This window comes from Pectinophora gossypiella, chromosome 12 (assembly GCF_024362695.1).
Source record: "Pectinophora gossypiella chromosome 12, ilPecGoss1.1, whole genome shotgun sequence".
Lineage (NCBI taxonomy): Eukaryota > Metazoa > Arthropoda > Insecta > Lepidoptera > Gelechiidae > Pectinophora > Pectinophora gossypiella.
Window position 1 is genome coordinate 1,028,231 of NC_065415.1, and position 17,274 is coordinate 1,045,504.

A 17,274-nucleotide genomic window follows, 5' to 3' on the forward strand; every position below is an offset into this window, starting at 1 on the left:
GGCAGTCTCAGCTGAGATTCGTTTATTAATAAGTACCACCCTAAGTTACCCGAAGAAAAAAGACAATTTCCGATATATAAATTTCTTTTGAAAAGATGGAGAGAGTACAAAGAGGCACTTTCAAACGATGCATACCATCGTGGGTGGCCACTACATAGTCAGTCACTATAGCGATGCACGTTTCATTTATAGCACAATGTAAAGTATATTCTTGAGATATATTGATTTTATCATTCGATAATATGTGAAATAGAATCTCATTGTTGCTCTTGCTATGTCGGGTGTTGACGTCGATCGAAGTTGATCGACTGATCTGATAGTTTTAATCGATCGACTGACCTATCGATCGATGCCGAAGACAAACAATCGATCTGGGGGGTGAAAATGGCCACATCGAAGCAATTCATCTAAGAAAGCAATATGGCAATTTGACATTTGCGCATATAAAAGTAAGTGCGCAATACAAACAAATGTCAAATAGCATTATTGCTTTCTTAGATGAATTGTTTCGATGTGGCCATTTTAACCCCGCTGGTAACATCCTTATGGAGGCTAGATACTTAATTCATTCAAAAATTAAAAGCTAGGTTCATTTCGATGGAGCTATTTCCAGACTTGTCGATTCTTTACAAGTTTCTTGACCACCTTGTATAACGAGACGTCAGCCTTTTATTTTATCTGAGCTAAGTAACTTCGTCTTGGCCTTCCTCTACACCGTCTATCTTGCCCTCCAATATAACTAAACTGGGATCAAATTATCATGGCACACTACTGACGTATACTGCGAAGACATTCAGAATTTACCTTTAAACAGTTTTAAGACAGTAATTAAACATTTATTTTTTCTTTATAAACTTTGTAAAAAAGGTTATTGTATAACAATATTTTATGTTTGTTTTTAAAGAAGGTAGGGCCGTATGCCATGGTTTTTCATGCAACTTCTTTTTCCCGGCTATACAGGTTGTGAGAAGTAGTAGTTTTAGGCGGATTAGACGCTTGTTATTGTAAAAAGTGACGATTCAAAGTGTAACTACATTACCTACTGAATAAAGATACTTTTGAATTTGAAGATGTGATATTTGAGAAATACCTGAGTTTCCACCGGACTTCGTATTCTTAATCTTTATGCAAAAATTGATTTATCATAGGGCTACTGCGATACAGGGGAAACCCTAGTGCAGGGCCCGCTATTAACTTGTGTTAATTTTACTTTATTCGGTAAATAAATATTTTTACTTTTATTTACACTTTGAGGTCAGATGTGGTATCTCTCGGTCTCATTATTCCGATGACCCGATTTTTTGTAAGAAATCTATACTTAACGTTAATCTATTCGTCGAACTTGCTTCATGCAATCAACAAACAAAATTGCATTATAAACGCAACATTTTCAAAAAAAATACCTCGGAATTCATATTCTAGTTAACCCACCGCATTTTCACACAACACAAACAATTTCTAAGAAGCTGACTGAGAAATTAAAACTTTGTTTACAGTACACGGAAAGTTGGTTGCAAGAGAATTGCTTGGCAAGCATACTTGAATGACGTGAGGTATTTCAACATGCCAAATGAGAAGCAAAGTAAATAATTGGCAGGGCAATAGAATGACAATATCATCACAGGTGTATTAGAGGTAAAGACTTTTATGACTCAGTATTGCTCACTACCGCAGTTTTCTTGAAAACGTATGTTCGGAGTGCACATAAAATTATTGGTCTTCGGCTATTGATATATTGACGTGACTTATTGTAGATTTCCCTCAGATGGCATAGACTACTTGGCCGGAAATTGGGTATTGACACACGACAGTTTAGCGCTTACGGTAGAATTGAAAACTCTTGCAAATGGATTAATTTTCACTTCACGCTTACGGTAGTCAAGAGGTACATCCGTCGCAAGATAAAGTACTCACAGGACGGCTACTAGCCGAAACACATATAGTGTGATTCCTCCTTAGGCCACATCAGGATCTTCAATTACTCATATAACCGGACATTGCCATTGGAGTAAATAGTGTTCAAAAATTATATTATGCAAAAGTAGCACATGTTATGAAATCTTTCACTTTATGACAGTTTTAAATAAACTTTTTTTTTGACGTGACTTATTGTAGATGTGCCGCAGATGGCATTAACTACTTGGCCGGACAAATGAAGAGCGCTGAAGGCTCTCACCCGGTACAACGTTTAAGACAGCAGGACTAAGGTTGCCCAGTTGGGCCCTTGGCTCAGGGCGTCGTCTGAGAGAAAAAGTGGGTCGATAGCGATAAGCGCTGACTGAGGGAAATCGTCGACCACGCCTGCGGGGTCGATATCGGGGTGCTGAAGTGTTTGGTGTCGCGAGCTAATTGGCTGCCTCTATGGCTAGAGTAATCGGGTCGTCTGGATCGTATATTACTTCCTACGGACGCCGATACTTTTCAGTACCGTCCCTAAGCGGGATGTATTCGGAAGCCGCAACTACCAGGGGATTTTGGTGGTGCGGAGATAAAAACCATCAAATTATTGCCTTTATTAGAACAAAATGACAGTAAACTGTAATAATAATTCATTAAATCATGATTTATGATGTCAATAGGTCATGTGACAGAGAACAGATAGCAATAAATCATGAGAATGAATTGACTCTGCATACTGGTGTTATGTCATGTTACGATTCATTCTGTTCCATTCCGTAAGTTCACATGCCTGTGAACTTTTGTTATTGTTTATTCAGTTCACTATCACTGTGACACTGAACTAGTAACATAACATTATGTTAATAACATTAGATAATCTAACACTTTCGCTTTCTATAATCACTACATAGTATAAAACAAAGTCGCTTTTTCTGTCCCTATATCCCTCCCTATGTACGCTTAAATCTTTGAAACTACGCAACGGATTTTGATGCGGTTTATTTTAATAGATAGAGTGATTCAAGAGGAAGGTTTATATGTATAATAACATCCATTAAATAGTAGAGAAATGCTGTTATTTTTGAGGTGTTTAATATGATGTCGTAAATAATTTCATTTTTTCCACAGCATTGCACCCGAGCGAAGCCGGGGCGGGTCGCTAGTCTTCACTATATTATGTAGATTGATCCATAATAGATTTACTTGTGAACTTGACATGGTTTTCAACCCATTGGGGTGATTTACGAATATAATCACTATGTTTTAGTTGCTTAGCTATTTCAGTGACTTTTGTATAAATTCATGTGTATTTTTAAGGAATAAAACAGATTATGATATGTCATAAACAGAGAGAATTGTATTGAAAATATTAATACTATGTCAAGGAAAAAATAAGTTGATTCCGTGCTTCGGAGGGCACGTTAAGCCGTGGGTCCCGGCTATTAGCCGTAAAAATACCTCTACCAACCCGCAGTGGAGGCCTGTGCCCAGCAGTGGGACGTATATAGGCTATTTATGTTATGTTATGTATGTCAAGGTCACAAATTAAGTTTCCTCAGTAAGTACAGTCACGAGCATTAATATGTATACACTTTGGTACCATGTCACATTAACTTTTTTGACAAATTGAATTTTAAGTCTCACTAAATGTCAAATATGTTGGTGCGACAGAGTCCTAAAGTGGGTACATTATATTGCTCATGTCATGACACCATATACACCATACTATGAAATTTTGAGAAAAGGGAAAAAGAACATCAGCACACCTGTAGAAGGAGTAGGCAGAGGTTTTTAGTACACCCACTCCTCACCAGCTAGATTTAGCTTCTTTTTTTATTAACATTCAACTGGCAAATTAACCTTCCAACCTCTGTTTACAGCAATACTCTTCAGAAGCCAATATTCTTCCTTCTAGAACCTTCTTTTTTAATACATACCTACTGCAGAAATCTAGACTTAACTTTCCACTTGACTTTGGACTTTCCAGGGTATGTACCCCAAAATCAATAACATGGTGCTGTACAGTTTTTTCTCTTCTAATTTCATGGATTTCATGGATGGGTTTATGGGGTTGGTAATCCATCTCACAATCCACACGATAGAAGAAGATGGATAACAGACAAATGCATTTTTCATCTGCGTTTTTGGGTATAAATGACCCTTTTTATTATACCCAGGCACAATTACATCTTCCACCCATTATTATTCGGATCAAAATAAAGAGAAGCGTTATACACTTCTCATCAAAAAAATCGAAACACTTCCGTTTTCATTGTTTCTGTCCGAATTTAACACAAAAAAGAATTCATACGATGAAAAAAAATACATAAATGTATAGCTGGCAGTTTGGCCATTACAGTAATAAGCGAAAATTCTAAATTCAAAATTAGAATTTCATTTGTTTATCTTATAAACGAAATGAATCACTGTTTTGAGACAAATGTGTGTTTAGGGTTGGAGTACATTTAGCGTTTAAAAACTAAAAATTGGCGCCTATCCTTAAACTTTTTGTTTTTTATTTCAATACTGTGACTTTGGGACGTCTGAAAAAAGGTTTTTTTTCTAAAACGTATGGATACTTCGCCCACAGAAGCCGCCCAAGTTGTGGCATTGCTGGATTCTGGCCTTAGTCAGCGTGTTGTGGCTGCAAGACTGCATCTAAGCCTGTCATCTGTTCATAGAGTCTATAAACGTTATCGGGAGACTGGTTTGTTCACGCGCCGTTCAGGATCTGGCAGGAATCGGGTCACTTCTGAGCGAGATGATCGATTTATTGTAACAACTTCTTTAAGAAATCGACGCCTTAACGCTTTTCAACTGCAGCAGCGGCTTCGTGTTGTACGAAGGGTGGCTGTAAGTGACTCTACAATTAGAAGAAGGTTGAAGGATCGTGGACTGGTACCGCATAAGCCAGCAAATGGGCCGAAATTAACTGCAGACCATCGAAGAGCGCGCCTTAACTTTGCACGTGAGCACCTAAATTGGTCATACCTACAGTGGAGCAAAGTTCTCTTTTCTGATGAGTGTAAAATTATGCTGTATGGTAACGACGGAAGGAACAAGGTCTACAGAAGAGACGGAGAACGCTATGCACAATGCTGCATTGAAGAAAAGGTCAGCTATGGTGGCGGTTCGTGGACGGTTTGGGGAGGAATCAGCGCCGACGGTAAGACAGAGCTTGCTTTCGTGTCTGGGCCACGTCTGCCTGCACTAAACTGTCATCGGTACGTCGAAGAGTGTCTCGAGCCTCATGTGATGCCCTATGCACATTTTATTGGCAACGGCTTCATATTCATGCACGACAATGCTAGAGCTCACACCGCGGGCGTCGTACGAGATTATCTTAACGAAGTCGATATCTCTATTATGGAATGGCCAGCAAGAAGCCCGGACATGAATCCCATTGAACATCTGTGGGATGAATTAAAGAGACGAATTCGAGCAAGAGATCCTGCCCCAGAAACACTTAGCCAGCTGCAAGATGCAATCCAAGAGGAGTGGGACAATATACCACAGCATGTGATCGTGACTCTCATCCGATCGATGAAGAACCGTATGGAAGCAGTAATTAGAGCTCGGGGAGGGAATACAAGTTATTAAATAAACGTTTTTTAGCTTTTTTTTTTCATTTACGTGTGTTGTTTAATCCATTTCCTTTATACTCCATACGGAATAAAAATGACTCATTTAACAAAATACGAAACCTATGAAAAATTCATTTAAATTTAGAACATTAACATTAAGATTTGATAAGCTCATATTACTCACTATTAAACGACATTTAACATTTATTCCTAAATGTACACATTTTTCTGATAATCCTGACAAAACGTAAACTTGCAAGGTGTTTCGATTTTTTTGATGAGAAGTGTAGGTAGCAACATAATTCTATGCATCAATATAAATTATTTTGGAATAATTTTGTAATTATCACGTTAAACCTGAACAACGCCATCTATACTGTTTTTGGAGAATGTCGCATGGAAAATCCCTCATTCAGTACCTAGTGTCATCCCACATCCCCCTAGCATTATCCCGTTTTTCACAGGGTCCGCTTACCTAACCTGAAGATTTGCAGGTCCAGTTTTTTACACAAGTGACTGCCTGTCTGACCATCCACCCCGTGAAGGGAAAACCAGCCTAATATAGGTTAGGTTCACATACCTTCGAAAATGCATTTCTCGGGAATGTTGGTTTCCTCACAATGTTTTCCTTCACCGCTGAGCATGTGATAATCATTCATTCAGTACCTAGTGTATTATTACATTTTATTGTAAGCAATAATGTAGTGAGCATTGATACTTTAGCTCTTGAATGGGGTTGTTGGTTCCGTTGGCTGAGCACAATATTTGCAATTCATTGTCTCCTTGACCCACTGGCTCTATATTGCTCTTTGTTAATCTAAGGAGTGCCGTTTGGTTATATCTTTTCCTGATACGGACCGTAACTTTAATATAAAATTGAAAGATGTCTTATTTCATTTTTAATTAGTTCAAACTTGTTTAATGGGTTTTTTTTAATAATGATTAACAACATCACATGTCTGCCTAAAGAATTTGAAATTCAGACACTGAAGGGAAGTGGTTAAGGTCAGTAATACATGTAAAGTATTTTCTGCAGGAAGGAAGGTATCTATACATATACCGATGGGTATGAATATGATTTTACATCATGTTATTAACTTACCTTTCTAATACCTACAACTGTGTTAAGGTTTTCTATACTATTAAGATAATAGCTGGTAGGAACATTTTAAGTATGGATGAAATACAATACTTTAAGCCAAAATGTACTGTCAAGTTATTATTACTAAAACACAAGTGGTAACAGTGAAATATGCTTCCACTAGGTACATGGCATTGCAAGGATCAAAGTAGACAGGTTGAACTCATTAGTTAGTCACAACATGAACATTTTTACAAGCCTTTATTTAACTTTTTTTAAAACAGGCAAGGTGTTTTTGCAGTATGGCAAGATCCTTTAGTTTTCCAAAGTTTTCTAAAGCCAATCACATTTTTCTGACATGCAAATCTTCCTAAATTGATTGCTGATTTCCCCAGGTGTCTTCCAAGAATACAGGACAGGATCAGACCAGGATACAGGGATAGGAACATGTAAGGAGAAAACAGGCTTAATAATCAACATCAGTTATACATCTCGAAGAACAGGCAAGGGGTAATCTACTATCATTGCTTATAAAGATAGTTATGTGATCCATATTAGGTTTAGGTTTCTAAAAAGTTGAAATCTTAAATAGTAGGTATACTTGAAATTGTGTGTATACTTTTATAACCTACATCTGCAAGTACATGAAGTATATTACTGGCTAGCAGATTATAGACATACTTTCGGGGATGTCAGTTAATGGTATGTACTGACAGTGCTATCTACACTAGCGAAACACGCAATGTCACTGACCTGAGGCAAGTTTGCAGCGATCTGGCGATGCAGCGAGTCCCGCTCTTTCTCCACCTCCTTGAGACGCAGCTCCGAGTCCCCCAGCCGTTCCTGCGTCTCCCGCAGGCTCTCGACAAGCTTGTCTCGCTCATCCAACATAGACACCATGAGCTGTTCGAAGTTGGCATCCTCGCCACTAAACTGCGAGCTCCGCTGGCTGATACTGTCTTCCGATATCGTGGGCATCACGTCGCACATCATATTCCACATTTTAATTTACCATCAAACCAGAAAACGTACACGACACTCCGAACAACACAAATTCGATCACCGTTTTTATTACATATGTCCCGGCACTAACGTTACCTAAATCTAGCGCACAGCACGCAGTCGCGCTGTTTCACATTGTCTGCACAAAGGTATGGGACATTAGTCACGAATTTAGGAGACATTCTAGTTCGATATTTAGAAAGACACACCTAAAAATTGTACTCCTACGATTCCATACTATCATGGCTCAAGCGGCATGTCTGCCATCTTGGATTGGAACGTCAATCTTATCATAGATTAAAATTAACACAGATGAGACGCACGCATATTGTAATCCTATTACCATTTGATCAAGAGTTAAGATAAATGACAAAAATAAATAATAAAGTTATTTAAGGTACCTAAGGATAATTAACATGTCATTATAACGATTATGTACATCATTCTTATTCTTGTGTGTAGAAGGCATGTAGTTTATAAAGAGTTGTTTGTTAAAGTTTATTTTAATTTATAAACTAAGACCGTTATAGTATACGTGAAGTCATAGAATAAGAAATAATACTACGTGGTGAAGTGTAATGCAAAAAGAATTTCATCTTAGAACTTCGTATCAAAAGTGGCTGTAAGTTGTTTTCTTATACTAAACTTGAAGCTCGGCTTATCCCTTATATGAAATATTACAGAAGCGACTTATGCAGGTGTACCTATGTACTTATTCTAAAGTTTGTTAAGATTCAGGAGTAATAACATGTTTCAAAATTATGTATAAGATTAACTTTAAAAAGTAATGCTAATGATGCAGCAAAAGATTGACGTGGATATTTATCATAGAAAAGGAACTTTGAAGACACTGATGTATAATGAATAATTATGTTATTATAGTTTCTACTGAACTGTTGAATATAATGTTGAAAAGATTAGAACCAAAACATTTTCATTAGACTTGCATTGTATTTTTTTGTAAAGAGTAACATCTGTTGAAATGTAAAGTTAATCTTTGACAAAATTGTTTTCAAAATACTAGATGGCGCTGATGAATTTAAGATTTACAATAGTCTATCAATTTATAGATGACAATTAATAAAATCAAATATAATAATTATAACATTATTATAATACGTTTTTCATCAAAAAAGTAAACGGAAATCAAATCAATTTTTTTTCTTGAAATAGCCAAATCATCGCAAATGGCAACATTGAATATATTTTGTCAAAAAAAAATGTTACGAAAAAAATAGCTTGAAGTGTTCGTGTTTGTGTACTTGACAAAATCTGAATAAACAGCAAATTAATTCTATTCAGACTTCCCACTAGATCAATTTTCCAATTTTCTGTAGGCGACCAGAGTCTAGTTACCTTAAAAAAGGCCTTTGTATTTTTAACACTGCTTATAAACCGAGTTGAAATCTGTCTTGTGAATGCTGGTCTTTGGATATATTACGTTTGTGGTAAACACAGTAAATGCCGAAGAAAAAGGGCTCCAAAAAGAATATAAATGCAGGTACGTATTATTTTCACTAAGAATAAAGTGCTTGAAAATGTAATTGCTTCTTTATACATAATGTAAACAGCTAGTCCTAACCCCAAATAATTCTTATATGATTTACAGATTTCACGATAAATGATAGCGCGAACGCGCCGAAACCTGTGAGCAGAGTCAAAAAGTCTGTTCCGGAGACTGCAACCCCAGAACTAACCTGGGAAGAAATCCAGGATGATGATTTTGACATAATTGAGGAGGTTAATGCTGATGGTACAAAAAATTTCGTGTATAAGAAAAAGAGAAACCATTCCAAGCCTGAACCAGACAATATTGACGATCGTCCTGGCATTGTCTACCCGGAAATTGTGTGGTATTTGATTTCTCAGTATATAAAACCTGAGGAAGTTGGCCATTTTGCTCGTATAAACAAGGCAACTTATGCAATAACTAAGCGAGAGTCATTTTGGAGGACATTGTATAAACGGTATTGCCAGAATAATCCGAAATTGCCCGAGAAATTAAGGATAGAGAACAGTTATAAACTGTATGGACTAAGACAGAGGGTGATTCGGGCTTTATATCACGCTTATGATGTATTTACCAAGAAAGTTGCACAGCAGGCAGTGCACGATAGTCGACCACATTCGCTGGTTAAGAGAAGGTGTGTCAACGTGTGGTATTATAAGGGACCATCATACTGGTCCGTTTATTTTAAATTCAAGAAGTCATATCCACAGCAGAGAGTTGTAACGGTAACAGACTTTATAGAAGAACTCGGGAGAATTGATGCAAATCCTGATGAGGATACACAAGTTTTACAAGTAAGGTTTTTATGTATTTGGCATGACTGTTATAATAAAATAATTTGTCAGATTTCAAATTAATTATCATAAATTTATTCTCCATTATTTATTTGTCACATTTTCTTGCCTAATGCATTTTGTCATTTGTGTTATTTTTAACTGGTGTATTGGCTATTGCACAATTTATAACAAAATTCATTCATTGCTTACTAATGTTCGGTTAAGTTGTGCTTTTATTATATTTCGGCATAATAAGGTAAGTATTATTTTTACCTATTATTTTCCTATTTCTTGTGGATGAAAGAAATAAGTGAATTTTTGATTTTCAATATAGGATCATAAGAAACACTCATCTAATGAAAGTCAAGTTTCTATTTTATTTAAAAATAAGTAATGTTTTACTGCAACCCTGCGTTCTAGAAAATGTGTTTATTTCTGCCCTACACTCCTATCAAAGATATCCTCATTATACCTGAAACTGTAAAAAGCCATGTTATTTGCAACTTTCTTTAAGCCCTATTTTTAACGATTGAAATGTAATTACTTAAATTTGATTTGTACCTTTATAAAATAAAGATTCATTGTTTTGAGATGAAAAAAGAAAATTTTTTCTCCTCATATGTTTTTTTTTTTAATTTTGTATTTTTTTAAATCAAATGAGTTAGCTCTTGACACCATTCTGCCTTTTAAAGTGTATTATTGTGGTGTATTATTTTAATTTTGCCTTCTTATCTATTATTTATAGTTCTCTGACTGCAAACAATAGTAATTTTATGTTTTCGTTTTCAGGTAACCTGTCAAAGCTTCTACGAAGTGCCTCCTCTGATGGGTATGACATTATCATCAGTGAGTGTGGTCTTGTCACAGGGATTCCGTCACCACCGTCTGCACTTGGGTTTTAACACGGGCTGCTACAGCGTCTCCAGAGATATCCTGCCAGAGTATTCTGTCGTATTAGACACCGTTGTCAACATATACGTGTTTGATTGGTGGCACCCGAAGTACCCACATTTTGATAACACTCTCCCTTCCCACATCAGGGACGAAGAGTCACTCCCAGTCCTAAAAAAAGACTTTTTTAAGATCCGTGATACGGATTTGTAAATAGGGATTGTTATGTGAATAAATGATTTATATTTGATGTTATTCTTTTTCTGTTCATCCCCACTATAAATTGGATTGGGCGGATTCTGGCGGCGGTAATGCTGGGATCAAGTCGAACGCCAAGAAGGTCCGTCCAAAGGAGAAGAAAGCAACTTGCAACCTCTTTAGATACGCAGCGTTAAGATGTATGTGATGAACCCCCCACCCCCCTGGATCCACCCATGGAGCCAACTGTGTTGTGTTTAGGCGCCCCTGAAACTGCTGCCCGGGTAGATGCTCCGGTTTCGACCGTTACAACATACCCAAAGTAATTTCATAAAAATCTCAGTTGGGAGGGGGGCAGTGTGTCAGGACTTAAGGCAACTGGCAGCCATACTTGTTAAGTCGTATCTTCTACTATCGTATGGGTTGTGAGGTGAATTATCAACCCTGGTGGCAGGGTTATCATTGAGCCGCCAAAGGCCCCTGACATGGCTCATGTAACGACTACTTACATCAGTAAGCAGTAACCGGGACCAACGGCTTAACGTGCCTTCCGAAGCACGGATCATCTTACTTTTTGGACAATCAGGTGATCAGCCTGTAATGTCCTAACCAATCTAGGAATCACAAAGTGATTTTTGTGATATGTCCCCACCGGGATTCGAACCCGGGACCTACGGATCGTGAGTCCAACGCTCAGCCACTGGACCACGGAGGCCGTTAAGGTTCAGTCGTATGATAGACATGAAGAACTGTACGGTAACCAGTTCGCAGCCCCACTGTGTTTTTTTATATACATGTAGTCACACCCGTATCCCTATCGGGGTGGGCAGAGTTATACAACCCGTAGCTACTCTTGATGAATGCATGGGATTAACTGTCTGAGAACTGATATTAGGCAGCTAAATTACTCAATTGTATAGTAATATTTTATGTTTATTTTTTTTTTTTAAACGTCTAGGGCCCTGTGCCGAGGTTTTTCTTGCAGCTTCTTTTCCCCGGCTATACAGGTTGTGAGAAGCTGCAGTAGTTTTAGGCGGATGAGACGTTCGTTATGTAAAAGTTGACGATTCAAAGTGTAACTATGTTACCTACTGAATAAAGATATATTTGAATATAAATATACGGTCCAGCGAGCCTTGGTAGGTATAGAACATGCCTGGTCTTTACCAGTATTCGCGATACGGGTTCAATAATTTGAACCCTATATATAGGGGTTTCGACTAATAGCCGCACCCGGTTATCCGGGTAGATAGCATTTGCTGCATCTATATGTTCAGGAGAGTTCCTCTTACCTAATTTTTAAGAAGAGAGTCAAAGAGCACTTTTTATCCATAGAGTATTCGTAGTCTAAGTATATTGTTATATATATAATAGGTATGTATTGTAGGTATAGTATATTTTATATGTGTATATATTTATAGAGGCTTAGGCATATGTTTGTGTATATATATTTTTTTAAACGGTTTTATATGTAGATATAATTATTATAATGTATTTAATATATTGCACCTCTTTTTATTCTTCCGCAGTTACTCTAATACTACCTCTGGGTTGGCTGGAAGAGATCTCTCTTAGAGATAAGTCCACCCTTGTAAACGTCCATTTCTTGTTTGTGATGTAACTAGTTGTTAAGTGCAATAAAGTATATTATTATGTCAAAGCCCTCGGTTATAATCAGTCCATAGCCCAGATAGAAACTTCATTAGGCTATACTTCAGACGGAAAGTAAGTTATATGTTAGCCCCGCGATCCATTCGTTTTAGCCCTTACATAAAGTTGTATTAATTTTAGTCTCTGTATGCAACAGGTATGCTTACTAATAGATATGATCTAGAATCATACAACAAAGAAACACCTCTACTTTTCTAAGAGTAAGATCTAAAATTGTTTGTTCTATCTCTTACCTACTTGTAAATAATAAAACTAGTTATGTATTTTTTTATGTAGAGACGTCTAATCAACCGGATATCCTGATAACAGAGCAGCGAAGGCTTTTTACTACCTAGTTACTATCGCCATAAGGCTTATAAAGGTTTGTTTTCTGATTTCATCTCAAGGACTGAACATCAAGTAGGTACTATATACTAAGCATCTTGCAAATAGCGCTTCATATCGAGCGTACTCCCACGTTTTTCTTATATTTGGAAATATTCTCGAAGCTTTATTGCGCATGCCCTAACCCCGCACATGCGTCCACCGTGACACCTGTCAAATCCCTCTCTCCCTGACGTCATATAAAACTGGGACCTCGACTGCATTACCGAAGAAAATCATGTAAAAAAGGTAATTAATTCTGTTACTTTATTCTCTTATGTACCTACTTTACTACCTTATTTCCTATCTGTTTTAATAGTTACTTTAGTCTATGACCGAAAGAGGATTTCGAATTTCGAACGCGTAAAAAAGTAAAACCTTTTTTCTTTATTTTTCTGGATTTATCGATGTAGTTGCTGGTTTTAATTTTTGATTGCATTTGTAACGGACTGTGGGTTTAAAATTCGCCATTTTGGTGTTATGCGCAATTTATTTTGCGGCACAGATGTTGTTGAAGGATGCGGTGTCCTTGATTTTGCGGCTCTATTTATAGCTCCAGCAGTGTGATAGATATCAATTCTCATCAATAATGCGCTTGCCTTGTGACCTTTGCTCTTAATTCGTGTCGCAAAACCGGCTCGTACCCGGTTGTTGTTAAACTTCAACTGGAGGATCTAGGTGCAATATTACGTATATTTGAAGTCTATTTAATATCCAGAGTCACCACGCGCAGATATCGAACCTGCGACCACTTTTGGTTTTAAATGTCTATCGGGTCGGAGTAAGAACATCGATCTCCTGTCCTTGTATACGAATATACATACGTACAGATAATGCATAAGTTATTCCACCATCGACACGTATTTCGCCCTTCCATGGAAAGAATATTTGCAGAAAACGGTGAATTACAACTCCAAAAAAGAGCCGTGGTAGCTCAGTTGGTAGAACGTTTGCTTATCACTTTGAGGACGCAGTGATTGTCGAATTTGTGAAGGAAAACATCGTGAGGAAACCCACCCCGAGAAATGCATTTTCGGAGGTATGTGACCTAACCTGTGTTGGGCTGGTTTTCTCTTCGCGGGTTATAAGGCCAGACAGGCAGTCGCTTCTGTATAAAATCGGACCTGTCAAATCTTCAGGTTAGGTAAGCGGACCCTGAGAAAAACGGGATAATGCTAGGGAGACGATGGTGAATTACAACATCAATTAATCTTTCTTTAGAAAAGTTAATTCACAAATTGATTCTTAACAGTATAACAACTTTTGAGCCCAATTAATTGTCAAGTTGGACGCTAGGCTGCAATTAATTTTAATCGAATAGACATCTGTATTTGGACACCTATTTGTCTTCGTATTGGTGCAGTAGGTAGAGAACGTTCATTGTCCTGGGTATACATAGATGTAAAAGAACCGATTTAAAACGTTTTAAATACCTTAAGTGTTGCCGTTTTAAAAGCCAAACAAAACGAACAAAACCCCAACTGGACACCCTCAGGCCTGTTGTCTTAAACGTTGTACCGGGTGAGAGCCTTCAGCGCTCCCCATTTGTCCGGCCAAGTAGTTAATGCCATCTGCGGCAAATCTACAATAAGTCACGTCAAAAAAAAAAGAAGTGCCTGGAAAATCTTTCATTATAAAACAAATAAACTTAAATAAACTAAAATAGTTAGTTAGTTTAAAACTTTTTTTTTATTATTATTATTTTTATAAAAAGTTTTAAATCAAATACTGTACTAAATTTTCGTAACTATATTTAAAGATTTAATGAGGGTAATCCTTTCCATGTTTTTGCAATTTACGAAGAATTTTTTCATCAATCTTGTGGCAAAGAGGGGATGTAGGCACTGGTAGGTAGTTAGAAATGTCATTTACATTTAAACGAGCTCGCAACGCGCCTGATATTAAAAGTCGCAACGTAATACCTATCCAGCTTCCCTTCTTGTTTACTAAGTACTAACACCCTGTACATCATAACAAAAGTATGTAAATGAAAAAAAAAATGTGACCGTCATGCGACAGGATGGCCTGTCACTACCCTAATTTTACATCGAAGTAATTATTAAAAGTTAGTGCTCAGTTTCTACCAGTTGGTACCGATCGTTAGACAGTTGGTAGTGGTTGGGACAGTTGGTAAGAAAATAATCTACTTTTTTAGGTGACGCGCCATTCTAGCATCAGAATGGCTGGACACCTATGCAGTGAAAACAAACTGCGCACATTTATAGAGTTTATTTATAACCAATAGTTGGTACTACCTCCTACCTTCATATACGTAGTTTTGGACCTCATAACTTTTAAGGATAAAAAGTTATTGATTTACTATTTCGATGTCGTAACGCCTACAGAATTAAATGAGCAATTCCGAAATTGAACACATAAGCGGTAAATAAATTTTATTAGATGACGCCTGCTGATAGAATACCGCTTATGTGTTCAATTTCGGTTAATAATTACTTCGATGTAAAATTAAGTCAGTGACATCCTGACGGTCACGAATTTTCCGACAGGAAAAACAGCTTCATATCAACTCAGAATCATGGTCTGAATCATCCCCCTCAGTATTTGTTACGATGTCACAAACACCCTAAGTAAGTACCTATGTTAGGGGCCTTTGGCGGCTCAGTAATAACCCTGACACCAGGGTTGATGAGGTTGGTAATCCACCTCACAACCCACACGATAGAAGACTTAGGTACTTTTTACATCGTCAAGCATCGTTTCACAAATTGGTATTACAATATTAGCTATCGTTGTAAGCGGTATCTTATCTGCTGATAACTTGTCGATAGCGAATTAATAAAGGCCGTAGCTTTGTTTACAAATGCAAACGTGTTTTGAGTTGTGGTGACTTGTCTGCTAGAGTTGGGTGAGTGAAGATATTGTGAAAAGTGGAGATAGAATGATGAACTGTAGAATTATTTCAATGTGTAGTTGTTGAAGGATATTCACGGATTTATAGGAAATATACTTGTAACAAAATTTATTTATATATTGTTTGAGGTTTACGCGGATATTATCATAATTAAAACACATAATACCGGGTTCTTACCGCGTTAATCAGGGCTATGAGATACTGTGTCGGCGGTCATGGCACTTGCAACAGTGTTGAAATATCCGGAGTCTCATAGCCCTGATTAACGCGGTAAAACCCGGTATTATGTGTTTTAATACTTATTTACTTATTCTTCGTTTGTGTTTTTGTTCATATATTTGTTACGGCAGCTCTCTTTGTTCATAGCGCCTGTTTTCTACTGGACTCAAAGTGATATATAAAATGCGTTCATCTGTCTGTTTATATACTATGTTATGTTAGTGGGCTCAAGAGTTAAAGGTCCACCTTATTTGAAATCAAATTGTTTGAGGCTTTGTGACCAATGTCTCACTCCCGTGCATTCCAAAAGTCACCGACTCTTAGTGGAACCCTGGTGAGGAATGATTTCCCGTTGATTGAGACTGTTTGTGTTCTGTATAAAACTTGGATGACATTGAATTTTGTCGCTTAATAAATGTTCGTATCCTCAGGTGCCCGCTCCTCAATCAATATGTTCGAGGGCGCGGTGGCGGGGATCCTGAACCGCGTGCTGGGGAAGTACGTGCAGGACCTCGACACGGAGAACCTCAACGTGGGCATCTTCTCCGGGAATGTCAACCTCACCGATCTCAAGCTCAAGCCAGAAGCACTGGTCAGTCTCTTTGAAGTATTTGATCTTTGATCTTCGGCCTCCGTGGTCCAGTGGTTGAGCGTTGGGTTCACGATCCGGAGGCCCCGGGTTCGAATCCCGGTGGGGACATATCACAAAAATCACTTTGTGGTCCCTAGTTTGGTTAGGCCATTACAGGCTGATCACCTGAGTGTCCGAGAGTAAGGTGATCCGTGCTCAGATACACATTAAGACGTTGGTCCCGGTTACTACTTACTGATGTAAGTATGTAGTCGTTAGATGAGCCATGTCAGGGGCCTTTGGCGGCTCAGTAATAACCCTGATGCCAGATACACAATAAGAAGATTTGATTTTAGTTTATTAAATTCTAGTTTAAGTGGTACTATTCTCTAAGTAGCTGATGTTTGTTCGTCTACAAACTTCAGTTGAATTGCTTGACAAAGTTTAATTGACGAGCGCAAATCTCAACATGCCTTCTATAGGGTACATAGTTACAATTTTAATCATATTTTTTTACATAACGAACGTCTCATCCACCTAAAATTACTGCAGCTTCTCACAGCCTGTACAGCCGGGAAAAAGAAGCTGCAAAACACCCCGGTACTGGGCCCTAGACGTTATTTAAAGAAAAAAGAGA

The 17,274-nt window shown here is 37.6% G+C and overlaps 3 protein-coding genes across 6 annotated transcripts in view; 2 read left to right on the forward strand and 1 right to left on the reverse strand.

The window, feature by feature from the left end:
• LOC126371446 (liprin-alpha-1) overlaps positions 1–7,825 on the reverse strand; it is a 237,211-nt gene extending 229,386 nt beyond the window's left edge. For all 3 annotated transcript variants that reach the window (XM_050016742.1, XM_050016741.1, XM_050016740.1), the window contains exon 1: positions 7,318–7,825. In XM_050016742.1, coding sequence (XP_049872699.1) covers positions 7,318–7,566 — 249 coding nt within the window. In that variant the 5' untranslated portion in view covers positions 7,567–7,825. The remainder of the gene's footprint in view (positions 1–7,317) is intronic.
• Positions 7,826–8,787: 962 nt separating this feature from the next.
• LOC126371497 (putative transmembrane protein 183BP) lies at positions 8,788–10,993 on the forward strand. The gene is made up of 3 exons (XM_050016809.1): positions 8,788–9,067; positions 9,176–9,870; positions 10,642–10,993. Exons 1-3 carry the CDS (start codon positions 9,028–9,030, stop codon positions 10,954–10,956), a joined length of 1,050 nt encoding a protein of 349 aa, XP_049872766.1. The 5' UTR covers positions 8,788–9,027; the 3' UTR covers positions 10,957–10,993.
• A 2,216-nt stretch (positions 10,994–13,209) lies between these two features.
• Positions 13,210–17,274, forward strand: part of LOC126371431 (intermembrane lipid transfer protein VPS13A-like) — a 64,731-nt gene continuing 60,666 nt past the window's right edge. Inside the window, exons 1-2 of one of the 2 annotated variants that reach the window (XM_050016714.1) lie at positions 13,210–13,224; positions 16,498–16,658. In XM_050016714.1, coding sequence (XP_049872671.1) covers positions 16,518–16,658 — 141 coding nt within the window. In that variant the 5' untranslated portion in view covers positions 13,210–13,224; positions 16,498–16,517. Of the gene's footprint in view, positions 13,225–15,813; positions 15,842–16,497; positions 16,659–17,274 lie in introns of those variants that run through there. The other variant, XM_050016715.1, reaches the window with a different exon arrangement.